General features: G+C 48.8%; 2 protein-coding genes across 2 annotated transcripts; both read left to right on the forward strand.

The window, feature by feature from the left end:
* The first annotated feature begins 8,670 nt into the window (after positions 1 to 8,670).
* LOC137374180 (trichohyalin-like) lies at positions 8,671 to 10,590 on the forward strand. The gene has a single exon (XM_068039968.1). The coding sequence runs from the start codon at positions 8,671 to 8,673 to the stop codon at positions 10,588 to 10,590; it is 1,920 nt and encodes a 639-aa protein (XP_067896069.1).
* A 331-nt stretch (positions 10,591 to 10,921) lies between these two features.
* LOC137374181 (PE-PGRS family protein PE_PGRS16-like) lies at positions 10,922 to 12,334 on the forward strand. The gene has a single exon (XM_068039969.1). The coding sequence runs from the start codon at positions 10,922 to 10,924 to the stop codon at positions 12,332 to 12,334; it is 1,413 nt and encodes a 470-aa protein (XP_067896070.1).
* Positions 12,335 to 14,430: the final 2,096 nt, after the last annotated feature.

Below are 14,430 nucleotides of genomic sequence, written 5' to 3' on the forward strand. Positions count from 1 at the left end.
TTCATTCAACTTTCACCACACTCTGGAGATCCACATCACATATGGTTGGCATGACAAGATCTGTACAGCCTAATCCACAGATGTTTCTGTTCTCTCATGCAGGTCATCGTCCGGAGGAGGCTCCAGCCATCAACCTCTGAGGAGGAGTAGCAGTCAGGGGATGCACTGTCACATGACTTCCACCACTGCAGAGACATTCATGTCGATGGGTTTAGAATCAGGGTCACAAGCTGGTGAGAGCACAACACACAAGTCCAAGCAGCTGGCTGAGGCTGTGACAGCCAAGGCCACTGACAGCCGGAGGACTGTAGGTGGCCAGGCCCATGCTAACCCCCAGGCTGATGATGAGCCTCTGGTGTTGATAGCACAGGACATGCTGGAGTTGCAAAGAGAGGTAAGGCAACATCTGGCGGATCTTCCAGAGGCCATGAGCGGATGATGGAGGAGTCCATCCACGTCATGAATGCTGTCATGTCTCAGGTGTGTGAGTACATGGCCTCCTCCATCAAGACATTGGCGATCCTCATGGAGAGCCAGATCCCACAGATGTGCATAGACCTTCTCACCATCGTCTTGGCCATGAGCTCGACACAACAGTGGCAAGGCAAGAGGAGGACGAGGCACCTGGAGTCTTCTCCAAGTCCTCCTTCTCTGGTCAGCAGGGAGGTTCAAGTGAGCCTTGAAAGGGAGGCGGAGAGGCTGACCTCCATATCTGGGGGCTCCCCTCAGGGTACCCTGAGTGTGGACAGCAGCTCCTCAGCCCCTCTGCCAGTGAGCCCAGCTGCGAAAGCAGCGATGCCTGAGGTGAGTCCAACACATGTGCAGGAAACCCTCAGGCAGCTGGGGCTCTCCAGGGCCCAGGCAGCCAGAGGACAGTTGCCAAAGTCATCTCAGGCCAAGGGGTAGCCTGATCAGCAACCTGCCTCCAGCCTAGCTGCTATTGCAGGGGTTACCCCTCATAGAAGCTGTCGCAAATGTATTAAGAAAACCACCTTGATGCACTTGAGGTTTCACAGGTTTTTGACATTTGCCATTTGTATTGTGTTATAAATTTCTACTGTCATTACAGTTCACATTCATTATTGAAAAATGCTTATTCTTTCATGGCTTAATTGTAAAATGTTGCCTTCAGCCTTGCTCCCTCAATGGGCTGCCAATGCAGGCACAACCCTCCGCCAGAGCGCATGGTGAAGCTGGGTGCTAGGCACAGAATCAAGATAGAAAGGAAGCAACAGACTTAATATGTTGAGGTGAGTCTTTATTGAGTTCACTTTATGAGGCCATCATGGTGGCTGGAAGTGGGTATGTATGAGATTGTCTCTTGCTTCTTTGGCCCATCTCACAATGTGCCTGGCCTCCGGTGCAAGGGTTTCAAGATACAGCGCTGCCTGCTCATTATCCTCCTCCACATCCTCCTCATCGGTTGAGGATTGGTGATCAATCATGTCCTTTTCAAGCATGGCCTCCCCCCTCTGCAGTACTAGATTGTGCAGAGCACAGCAGACCACCATGTATACATGAGACCCTCATAGGGGCATACTGCAGGGCTCCACCGGATTGATACAGGCATCGGAATCTCATCTTCAGCAGCCCATTGGACTGCTCGATGGTCACTTGTATGGAACCATGGCAGGGGTTGTACCTCTCCTCTGCTGCAGTGCGAGGGTTCCTCACAGGTATCAATAAACATGTATTCAATGGATATCCCTTGTCTCCAAAAATCCATCCCTGAAGGCAAAAAGGGGGCCTGAAAAGCTGTGGCACCTGGACCATCAAAGTATGTAGGCATTGTGGCTGGTTCCCGGGAAGTGGGCACACATCAATATTTCTCGTCCGTATTTACCGTAGAGAAATTCATGGAAGCTAATGAGTTCAAGGGAGGGAACACCGATATCCTGAAGTATATCAACATTACAAAGTAGGAGGTGTTGGAGGTCTTGAAGTGCATTAAGGTGGATAAATCCCCAGGGCCTGACCAGGTGTATCCTAGGATGCTATGGGAAGCAAGGGAGGAGATTGCTGTGACCCTGGCAGAGATTTTTGTATCATCGTTAGCCACGGGTGAGGTACCGGAAGACTGGAGGATAGCTAATGTTGTACCTTTATTTAAGAAGGGCAGCAGGGATAAACCAGGGAACTCCAGGCTGGTGAGCCTTACATCAGTGGTGGGAAAGTTATTGGAAGGGACTCTGAGAGACAGGATTTATATGCATCTGGAAAGGCATGGTCTGATCAGGGATAGTCAGCATGGCTTTGTGCGTGGGAAATCATGTCTCACGAATTTGATGGAATTTTTCGAGGAGGTGACCAAGAGGATTGACTAGGGCAGGGCGAAGGACATTGTCTACATGGATTTTATCAAGGCCTTTGACAAGGTCCCGCATGGTAGGCTGGTCCAGAAGGTTCGAACACATGGGATCCAAGGTGAGCTAGCAAATTGGATACAAAATTGGCTTGGTGATAGGAGGCAGAGGGTGGTAGTGGAGGATTGTTTTTCAGATTGGAGGCCGGTAACCAGTGGTGTGATGCAGGGATCAGTGCTGGGCCCTCTGTTGTTTGTCATATATATTAATGACTTGGATGTGAATGCAAGGGGCATGATTAGTAAGTTTGCAGATGACACAAAAATTGGTAGTATAGTGGACAGTGAAGAAGGTTGTCTCAGGTTACAACAGGATATAGATCAACTGGGAAAGTGGGCAAGGGAGTGGCAAATGGAATTTAACGCAGACAAGTGTGAAGTGATGCATTTTGGGAAGATAAACCAGGGCAGGACATATACAGTGAATGGCAGGGCCCTGGGGAGTATTGTTGAGCAGAGAGACCTTGCGGTGCAAGTAGATAGTTCCTTGAAAGTGGCAACACAGGTAGACAGGGTGGTGAAGAAGGCATATGGCTTGCTTGCCTTCATCGGCCGAGGCATTGAGTACAAGAGTTGGGAGGTCATGTTACAGTTGTACATAACGTTGGTGAGGCCGCATTTGGAGTACTGTGTGCAGTTCTGGTCGCCACACCACAGGAATGATGTAATTAAGCTAGAGAGGGTGCAGAAAAGATTCACAAGGATGTTGCCTGGTTTGGAGGGCTTGAGTTATAAAGAGAGATTGGATAGGCTGGGTCTGTTTTCCCTGGAGCGAAGGAGGCTGAGAGGGGACATGATAGAGGTTTATAAAATTACGAGAGGCATAGATAGGGTAGATAGCCAGAGTCTGTTTCCCATGGTAGGGGTGACTAAAACTAGAGGGCATAGATTTAAGTTGAGAGGGAGGAGGTTTAAAGAGGATCAAAGGGGTAAATTTTTCACACAAAGAATAGTGGGTATCTGGAATGAGCTGCCTGAGGAGGTGGTGGAGGCAGGAACAGTAGCGACATTTAAGAGGCATCTGGACAGGTACTTGAATGAGCAAGGCATAGAGGGATATGGAATGAATGCAGGCAGGTGGGATTAGTATAGATAGGTATTATGGTCGGCATGGACGCGGTGGGCCGAAGGGCCTGTTTCTATGCTGAATGACTCTATGACACCTGCAGTTGACTGTTTTAGTTTAGTTTAGAGATACAGCACTGAAACAGGCCCTTCAGCCCACCGAGTCTGTGCCGACCATCAACCACCCATTTATACGAATCCTACACTAATCCTATATCCCTACCACATCCCCACCTGTCCCTATATTCCCCTACCACCTACCTATACTAGGGGCAATTTATAATGGCCAATTTACCTATCAACCTGCAAGTCTTTGGCATGTGGGAGGAAACCGGAGCACCCGGAGAAAACCCACGCAGACACAGGGAGAACTTGCAAACTCCACACAGGCAGTACCCAGAATCGAACCTGGGTCCCTGGAGCTGTGAGGCTGCGGTGCTAACCACTGCGCCACTGTGCCGCTGTGCCACTGTGCCACTGTTGATGGAATGGAATCCGTTCCTGTTGAAGAAGGTGCCTGGCTGGTCCATTGGAGCCTTGATTGTCATCTATGTACAATCTATCACACCTTGCACCTGGGGGAATCCAGCGATGGTCCTGAAGCCATTGGCCCTCTCTGCCCGACTGTCAGGATCAGTCCGGTAACACACATACTTGCTGGCCTTCTTGAACAGGGCATTGGTCACCTCCTTTATGCAGCAGTGGGCTGCTGCCTGGAAGACTCCAGAAATATCCGCGGTGGATCCCTGGAAAGATCCTGATGCATCAACGTTGAGTGCCACGGTGACCTTCAGGGCCACTGGCATAGGGTGACCACTGAATCCCATTGGGTGCAACTCGCAGCATGGCGCATAAATTGGTGACGGCCTCCTTGGAGAGCCACAGTCTTCACTGACATGCCACTTTGACATTTGGAGGTAGCTGATTCGGTCCAGTACACTGTTTGGTGCAGGTGGGCCTTTCTTGGCATGGCCGGCTGCTATTGATTTAATCGTGGAGCTTCATTGGCAGGCACAGCTGCTTCCTGGCCCTCCCTCCATTGGCGGTGCTGCATCACGCCATGGGGGTCCACAATGGCAGGGTGTATGAGACTAATGCCAGATGATCAGTCGGCCTCCTGAGTGCTGGCCTTGCAGAGACAAAGGTGTCTTGGCACCTTTACCTTTCCTACACTCCTCGGCTTATATGCCAATGGCCCTCAGTGCCGACCTTTTCTGAGAGCCAGCCCAGCACCCAGTACTATGGCTATGCAACCCTCTCACCCATTTGTATGGCCACCCAGCACTGCCACCCTGTACTATGGCAACCTGGTACTGCCACCCGCAACCAAGCCCACCCGGTACTGCCATGCGAGACCAAGTCACCAGTGCAGAATGTACAGCACTGCAAGCCGACAATGGCCTCCGCTCCCCTCTATTCCCCTATCCAGTCGTCATGGCTGCCTTCCTGTCATGATACTGAGGCCTCGCCAGTCCATTCCCACTCTAAATGGGTTCACAAAATCCTGCCAGTGCTGTTTGTCTCAAGGAAATTCAGGTAGAAGTGAGTTCTGTGCCTGAACTTACTTCGCATGAATTTTCTTGATCATTTGCACCACTTGTGAGTTAGAACAAAGAAAATTACAGCACAGGAACAGGCCCTTCGGCCCTCCAAGCCTGCGCCGATCCAGATCCTCTATCTAAACATGTCGCCTATTTTCTAAGGGTCTGTATCTCTTTGCTTCCTGCCCATTCATGTATCTGTCTCGATTCATCTTAAAAGACGCTATCGTGCCCGCGTCTACCACCTCCGCTGGCAATGCGTTCCAGGCACCCACCACCCTCTGCGTAAAGAACTTTCCACGCATATCCCCCCTAAACTTTTCCCCTCTCACTTTGAACTCGTGACCCCTAGTAATTGAATCCCTCACCCTGTCTATACCTTTCATGATTTTGTACACCTCAATCATGTCCCCCCTCAACCTCCGTCTTTCTAATGAAAATAATCCTAATCTACTCAACCTCTCTTCATAGCTAGCGCCCTCCATACCAGGCAACATCCTGGTGAACCTCCTTTGCACCCTCTCCAAAGCATCTACATCCTTTTGGTAATGTGGCGACCAGAACTGCACACAGTATTCCAAATGTGGCCGAACCAAAGTCCTATACACTTGTAACATGACCTGCCAACTCTTGTACTCAATACCCCGTCCGATGAAGGAAAGCATGCCGTATGCCTTCTTGACCACTCTATTGACCTGCGTTGCCACCTTCAGGGAACAATGGACCTGAACACCCAAATCTCTCTGTACATCAATTTTCCCCAGGACTTTTCCATTTACTGTATAATTCACTCTTGAATTGGATCTTCCAAAATGCATCACCTCGCATTTGCCCTGATTGAACTCCATCTGCCATTTCTCTGCCCAACTCTCCAATCTATCTATATTCTGCTGTATTCTCTGACAGTCCCCTTCACTATCTGCTACTCCACCAATCTTAGTGTCGTCTGCAAACTTGCTAATCAGACTACCTATACTTTCCTCCAAATCATTTATGTATATCACAAACAACAGTAGAACCAGCACGGATCCCTGTGGAACACCACTGGTCACACGTCTCCATTTTGAGAAACTCCCTTCCACTACTACTCTCTGTCTCCTGTTGCCCAGCCAGCTTTTTATCCATCTAGCTAGTACACCCTGAACCCCATGCGACTTCACTTTCTCCATCAGCCTACCATGGGGTACCTTATCAAACGCTTTACTGAAGTCCATGTTTATGACATCTACAGCCCTTCCCTCATCAATCAACTTTGTCACTTCCTCAAAGAATTCTATTAAGTTGGTAAGACATGACCTTCCCTGCACAAAACCATGTTGCCTATCACTGATAAGCCCATTTTCTTCCAGATGGGAATAGATCCTATCCCTCAGTATCTTCTCCAGCAGCTTCCCTACCACTGACGTCAGGCTCACCGGTCTATAATTACCTGGATTATCCCTGCTACCCTTCTTAAACAAGGGGACAACATTAGCAATTCTCCAGTCCTCCGGGACCTCACCCGTGTTTAAGGATGCTGCAAAGATATCTGTTAAGGTCCCAGCTATTTCCCCTCTCGCTTCCCTCAGTAACCTGGGATAGATCCCATCCGGACCTGGGGACTTGTCCACCTTAATGCCTTTTAGAATACCCAACACTACCTCCCTCCTTATGCCGACTTGACCTAGAGTAATCAAACATCTGTCCCTAACCTCAACATCCGTCATGTCCCTCTCCTCGGTGAATACCGATGCAAAGTACTCGTTTAGAATCTCACCCATTTTCTCTGACTCCACGCATAACTTTCCTCCTTTGTCCTTGAGTGGGCCAATCCTTTCTCTAGTTACCCTCTTGCTCCTCATATATGAATAAAAGGCTTTGGGATTTTCCTTAACCCTGTTTGCTAAAAATATTTCATGACCCCTTTTAGCCCTCTTAATTCCTCGTTTCAGATTGGTCCTACATTCCGGATATTCTTTCAAAGCTTCGTCTTTCTTCAGCCTCCTAGACCTTATGTATGCTTCCTTTTCCCTCTTAGCTAGTCTCACAATTTCACCTGTCATCCACGGTTCCCTAATCTTGCCATTTCTACCCCTCATTTTCACAGGAACATGTCTCTCCTGCACGCTAATCAACCTCTCTTTAAAAGCCTCCCACATATCAAATGTGGATTTCCCTTCAAACAGCTGCTCACAATCTACATTCCCCAGCTCCTGCCGAATTTTGGTATAGTTGGCCTTCCCCCAATTTAGCACTCTTCCTTTAGGACCACTCTCGTCTTTGTCCATGAGTATTCTAAAACTTATGGAATTGTGATCACTATTCCCAAAGTAGTCCCCTACTGAAACTTCAACCACCTGGCCGGGCTCATTCCCCAACACCAGGTCCAGTATGGCCCCTTCCCGAGTTGATCTATTTACATACTGCTCTAGAAAAAACTCCTGGATGCTCCTGACAAATTCTGCTCCATCTCGACCTCTAACACTAAGTGAATCCCAGTCAATGTTGGGAAAATTAAAATCTCCTATCACCACCACCCTGTTGTTCCTATATCTTTCCATAATCTGTTTACATATTTGTACCTCTATCTCACGCTCGCTGTTGGGAGGCCTGTCGTACAGCCCCAACATTGTTACCGCACCCTTCCTATTTCTGAGTTCTGCCCCATATTGCCTCACTGCTCGAGTCCTCCATAGTGCCCTCCTTCAGCACAGCTGTGATATCCTCTTTGACCAGTAATGCAACTCCTCCACCCCTTTTACCTCCCTCTCTATCCCGCCTGAAGCATCGAGATCCTGGGATATTTAGTTGCCAATCGTGCCCTTCCCTCAACCAAGTCTCAGTAATAGCAATAACATCATACTCCCAGGTACTAATCCAAGCCCTAAGTTCATTTGCCTTACCTACTACACTTCTTGCATTAAAACAAATGCATCTCAGACCACCAGTCCCTTTGCGTACATCATCTGCTCCCTGCCTACTCTTTCCCTTAGTCACACTGACTTCATTATCTAGCTCATTACAGGCTTTAGTTACTACCTCCTTACTGTCCACTGACCTCCTCATTTGGTTCCCATCCCCCTGCCACATTAGTTTAAACCCTCTCCAACAGCGTTAGCAAAAGCACCCCCAAGGACATTGGTTCCAGTCCGGCCCAGGTGTAGACCGTCCAATTTGTAATAGTCCCACCTCCCCCAGAACCGGTCCCAATGTTCCAAAAATCTGAACCCTTCTGTACCCGTTCAAACCCTAGGTAACTAATTAACATCGCCCTACTGCATTTATGGCAGTTCGAAGCAGGCCATAAATTTTCGCACAAAAATGCAGCATGGCCTGACTTGAAACTTTGGGAGATTGACAGTGATTTCCTTCATTTCAAAAAAGTGTAACCAAAGTGTTGACAATCTCAGTTCACCAAACTTTTCGAGTGTACACACCCTCCAACCACCATGCACTCAGAAAGACAAAGCAGCTGGAATGGCCTTCCCAATGAGCAGGAGATAATATGGCTGCAGAAGAGTGAGTGGGGAGAGGGTGAGGGGATGGGGAGGGAGGGAGGAAGTGTTTAGTCATGATGCTCCAGTCATCACAGTGTGGAGGAGGCTTGATGGATCAGCTGGTTTAATCCTGTCTGTTAATTTTGTAATTAACAAAGCAAACTGCTGTGGATATTGGAAATTTGATCTAAATTTGTGTGTTCTTATATCACTATTCTACTTGATAATGGAAAAGAAAGAGGATCGGCGGAGGGAAGAGGATCGGCAGAGGGAAGAGGATCAGTGGAGGGAAGAGGATCATCGGAGGGAAGAGGATCATCGGAGGGAAGAGGATCAATGGACGGAAGAGGATCAGTGGAGGGAAGAGGATCATCGGAGGGAAGAGGATCAATGGACGGAAGAGGATCAGTGGAGGGAAGAGGATCAGCGGAGGGAAGAGGATCAGCGGAGGGAAGAGGATCAATGGAGAAAAGAGGATCAATGGAGAAAAGAGGATCAATGGAGAAAAGAGGATCAGCGGAGGGAAGAGGATCAATGGAGGGAAGAGGATCAGTGGAGGGGAGAGGATCAGCGGAGGGAAGAGGATCAGCGGAGGGAAGAGGATCAGCTGAGGGAAGAAGATCAATGGAGGGAAGAGGATCAGTGGAGGGAAGAGGATCAGTGGAGGGAAGAGGATCAGTGGAGGGAAGAGGATCAATGGACGGAAGAGGATCAGTGGAGGGAAGAGGATCAGTGGAGGGAAGAGGATCAGTGGAGGGAAGAGGATCAGTGGAGGGAAGAGGATCAGCGGAGGGAAGAGGATCATCGGAGGGAAGAGGATCAATGGACGGAAGAGGATCAGTGGAGGGAAGAGGATCAGTGGAGGGAAGAGGATCAGTGGAGGGAAGAGGATCAGCGGAGGGAAGAGGATCAGCGGAGGGAAGAGGATCAATGGAGAAAAGAGGATCAATGGAGAAAAGAGGATCAATGGAGAAAAGAGGATCAATGGAGAAAAGAGGATCAGCGGAGGGAAGAGGATCAATGGAGGGAAGAGGATCAGTGGAGGGGAGAGGATCAGCGGAGGGAAGAGGATCAGCGGAGGGAAGAGGATCAGCAGAGGGAAGAAGATCAATGGAGGGAAGAGGATCAGCGGAGTGAAGAGGATCAGCGGAGGGAAGAGGATCAGCGGAGGGAAGAGGATCAATGGAGGGAAGAGGATCAATGGAGAGAAGAGGATCAGCGGATGGAAGAGGATCAGCGGATGGAAGAGGATCAGTGGAGGGAAGAGGATCAGTGGAGGGAAGAGGATCAGCGGAGGGAAGAGGATCAGCGGAGGGAAGAGGATCAATGGAGGGAAGAGGATCAGCGGAGGGAAGAGGATCAGCGGAGGGAAGAGGGTAAGCGGAGGGATCAGCGGAGAGAAGAGGATCAATGGACGGAAGAGGATCAGTGGAGGGAAGAGGATCAATGGAGGGAAGAGGATCAGCAGAGGGAAGAGGATCATCGGAGGGAAGAGGATCAGTGGAGGGAAGAGGATCAGCGGAGGGAAGAGGGTCAGCAGAGGGAAGAAGATCAATGGAGGGAAGAGGATCAGTGGAGGGAAGAGGATCAGCGGAGGGAAGAGGATCAATGGAGGGAAGAAGATCAATGGAGGGAAGAGGATCAGTGGAGGGAAGAGGATCAGTGGAGGGAAGAGGATCAGTGGAGGGAAGAGGATCAGCGGAGGGAAGATGATCAGTGGAGGGAAGATGATCAGCGGAGGGAAGAGGATCAGTGGAGAAAAGAGGATCAGCGGAGGGAAGAAGATCAATGGAGAGAAGAGGATCAGCGGAGGAAAGAGGATCAGCGGAGGGAAGAGAATCAGCGGAGTGAAGAGGATCAGCGGAGGGAAGAGGATCAGCGGAGGGAAGAGGATCAGCGGAGGGAAGAGGGTAAGCGGAGGGATCAGCGGAGAGAAGAGGATCAATGGACGGAAGAGGATCAGTGGAGGGAAGAGGATCAATGGAGGGAAGAGGATCAATGGAGGGAAGAGGATCAGTGGAGGGAAGAGGATCAGCGGAGGGAAGAGGATCAATGGAGAGAAGAGGATCAGCGGAGGGAAGAGGATCAGCGGAGGGAAGAGGATCAGCGGAGGGAAGAGGATCAATGGAGGGAAGAGGATCAGTAGAGGGAAGAGGATCCGCGGAGGGAAGAGGATCAGCGGAGGAAAGAGGATCAGCGGAGGAAAGAGGATCAGCGGAGGAAAGAGGATCAGCGGAGGAAAGAGGATCAGCGGAGGAAAGAGGATCAGCGGCGGGAAGAGGATCAGTGGAGGGAAGAGGATCAGTGGAGGGAAGAGGATCAGTAGAGGGAAGAGGATCAGTAGAGGGAAGAGGATCAGTAGAGGGAAGAGGATCAGTGGAGGGAAGAGGATCAGTGGAGGGAAGAGGATCAGTAGAGGGAAGAGGATCAGTGGAGGGAAGAGGATCAATGGAGAGAAGAGGATCAGCGGAGGGAAGATGATCAGTGGAGGGAAGAGGATCAGTGGAGGGAAGAGGATCAGCGGAGGGAAGAGGATCAGCGGAGGAAAGAGGATCAGCGGAGGAAAGAGGATCAGCGGAGGAAAGAGGATCAGCGGCGGGAAGAGGATCAATGGAGGGAAGAGGATCAGTGGAGGGAAGAGGATCAGTAGAGGGAAGAGGATCAGTGGAGGGAAGAGGATCAGTGGAGGGAAGAGGATCAGTGGAGGGAAGAGGATCAGTGGAGGGAAGGGGATCAGCGGAGGGAAGAGGATCAATGGAGAGAAGAGGATCAGCGGAGGGAAGAGGATCAATGGAGAGAAGAGGATCAGCGGAGGGAAGATGATCAATGGAGGGAAGAGGATCAGCGGAGGGAAGGGGATCAGCGGAGGGAAGAGGATCAATGGAGAGAAGAGGATCAGCGGAGGGAAGATGATCAGTGGAGGGAAGAGGATCAGCGGAGGGAAGAGGATCAATGGAGAAAAGAGGATCAGCGGAGGGAAGAAGATCAATGGAGAGAAGAGGATCAGCGGAGGAAAGAGGATCAGCGGAGTGAAGAGGATCAATGGAGGGAAGAGGATCAGCGGAGGAAAGAGGATCAGCGGAGGGAAGAGAATCAGCGGAGTGAAGAGGATCAATGGAGGGAAGAGGATCAATGGAGGGAAGAGGATCAATGGAGGGAAGAGGATCAGCGGAGGGAAGAGGATCAGCGGAGGGAAGAGAATCAGCGGAGTGAAGAGGATCAATGGAGGGAAGAGGATCAGCGGAGGGAAGAGGATCAGCGGAGGAAAGAGGATCAGCGGAGGGAAGAGAATCAGCGGAGTGAAGAGGATCAATGGAGGGAAGAGGATCAATGGAGGGAAGAGGATCAGCGGAGGGAAGAGGATCAGCGGAGGAAAGAGGATCAGCGGAGGGAAGAGAATCAGCGGAGTGAAGAGGATCAATGGAGGGAAGAGGATCAATGGAGGGAAGAGGATCAATGGAGGGAAGAGGATCAGCGGAGGGAAGAGGATCAATGGAGGGAAGAGGATCAATGGAGGAAAGAGGATCAATGGAGGAAAGAGGATCAGCGGAGGGAAGAGAATCAGTGGAGGGAAGAGAATTAATGGAGGGAAGAGGATCAGCAGAGGGAAGAGGATCAATGGAGGGAAGAGGATCAATGGAGGGAAGAGGATCAATGGAGGAAAGAGGATCAATGGAGGAAAGAGGATCAATGGAGGAAAGAGGATCAGCGGAGGGAAGAGAATCAGCGGAGGGAAGAGAATCAATGGAGGAAAGAGGATCAGCGGAGGGAAGAGGATCAATGGAGGGAAGAGGATCAGCGGAGGGAAGAGGATCAATGGAGGAATGAGGATCAGCGGAGAGAAGAGAATCAGCAGAGGGAAGAGAATCAATGGAGGGAAGAGGCTGTGAAAGTGAGGAGTTAGGGCAGAAGATGGCTCATATCTTTTAACACTTGCACTATTACCTCTGTTGGTGATGCTGGTTGACACTGCTTTAATGCCAGTTTTTAACTTCTCTATGAATGGGTCTCTTCCAATAGTTATTTCAATTATTGCAGATGCTTTATTTTTCTCCTTGCAGAAAATGTTTGCACTGGTGAATTTTGTTTGTGCCAATCTCCTGAATGAAATGGCAATGGTTGACAAGTGAAAACTGAAAACTGTTCCAAGATCGTCCTGTGGTGACTTTTGTTTCCTGACCACAATGCCACTGGACATGGTCAATTAAACATTCGGTTGTTGTCACTATTGTGATAGTCCTTTCAATATGTGGCCCAGTAACACTGCAAGATTTTTTTCATCTCTACACCCCTTAATTCTTCTTTCATTGGCACAACGATTCTTCAATGCATTCAATCTAAGTGTGGCACTCTCTGAACTTTCAAGCGTTCCATTTCATTGCTAACAATTATTTTCTCCATACACCTGTCTCTCCATCATTTTAGGTACCAGTTTGGGAATAGTACAAATAAGTGCTGGAGATAAAACTATTAATCTTCCCAATTATCTCAGCCGTCAGGGGCTGACATGCACTTGAATGTTTTGTCTGCTATTTTCTGTCCCTCTAACTCTTTTCCCCTTCTCTGAAGGTAGCGGACCAATTTTCAGCTGCTGGCATTTGTTTCTCACCTGAGAAAGGTCAAGTAGTTAGAAATTAGTGATGGGGTGTTGTGTGGGCACAACTGCTTTGACTGCTTCTTGTACATTTAAGGTTCATTCCTGTGAAAGGTGTTATGAACATGCAAGTTGTTATTGATGCAATTTTTAGGTGGGCCTGTAAATGGACAAACAACATGCCCACCTCTTTCAAGTAGGATGATGCTTAAGTATCCAAATCCAGCATCTATGCTGTTATAGGACCTTGTTTGCAATTTTTATGTACAACGGATGGAGTGGGCACTGCACATGTTCCACCGATTTCTACCAGGCAGGTAGAAATCCTTAGAAGGGTCATAAAAGAGACTCAAGCCTTTTTCCTGTGAAGTCAGGAAGAGAAGGCGTGCTGCATACAAATAATGAGGCTCACTGCAGGGTCATGCTCTGCCACCCGCCTGCCACTTGTTATTGGCTACATGACCAAGCTTGATCTACCGACCAGCTCAGTGTAGGAGCCAACCAATTTGCAACCCTCCCACATCTGGCAAGCTACAGTAGAACGCCCGTTTGGTGCCTGCATCTTGCCAGCTACATTCAAATGAAGTCCAAGTCAGAAAATGATTTGGATCTCCTATCCTGCACTTTGAGCTGGTGGTACTACTCCTCTGCCGACTTCATGCCCATTGACTTGTGCTGAGTGTCAGAAGTATTTTAGTCTCATGTCGAAATGGTCATGCTTCACTTACCGGACAGAGCTGGCAGCCAATACAACCATGGGGGCTGCCACATCTGAACTCTCTCCTGTCTTCACCCAGAGAAGAACATTTTGTCTGGTTGTATTAGGGCCAAGTTCCCGCTTTAGATGCAAGTGAAAAACCAGGTGCAAATTGTGCCCAAAATTGAACAAGTTTTGAGAAGTGTTTTTCACCCTCAAGTCTTTGTTCAAACTCATTTGCATATCACTAAATGCAAACTCTGCCTTGAACCATTGCAATAAGGCAGTGTTTCACAAAGTAATTTAAAAAAAAGTTTTGCTTTAAAAATATCCATTGATATGTTTTAGAATGGTAATTTGGTGCAATTTGATTAATACAGCGGAAATTGGCTTTTTCACAAAAGATTTTAATCAAAGTAGCTCAGCCACCAGATGTGAGTAACACAATTTTAAAGAACTGAAAATGACTTTAAGAAATGCAGTGCAGAACCATTTGCTAGTTATATTAGTGAAAGTATTTATATGGCACCTTTCATGACCACCAGGCAACTCAAAGCACTTTATAGGCAATGACGTACTTTTGAAGTGTAGTCACTGTTGTAAGGTCTGAATGTACAGTAGTCAGCTTGTTAGTAAGTTAAAAAAATTCAAATGCTTGTAAAACAAGCCTATTGGTGCTCTTGTGCCTAAAAAAA

This window comes from Heterodontus francisci, chromosome 10, assembly GCF_036365525.1.
Source record: "Heterodontus francisci isolate sHetFra1 chromosome 10, sHetFra1.hap1, whole genome shotgun sequence".
NCBI classification, from domain to species: Eukaryota; Metazoa; Chordata; class Chondrichthyes; order Heterodontiformes; family Heterodontidae; genus Heterodontus; species Heterodontus francisci.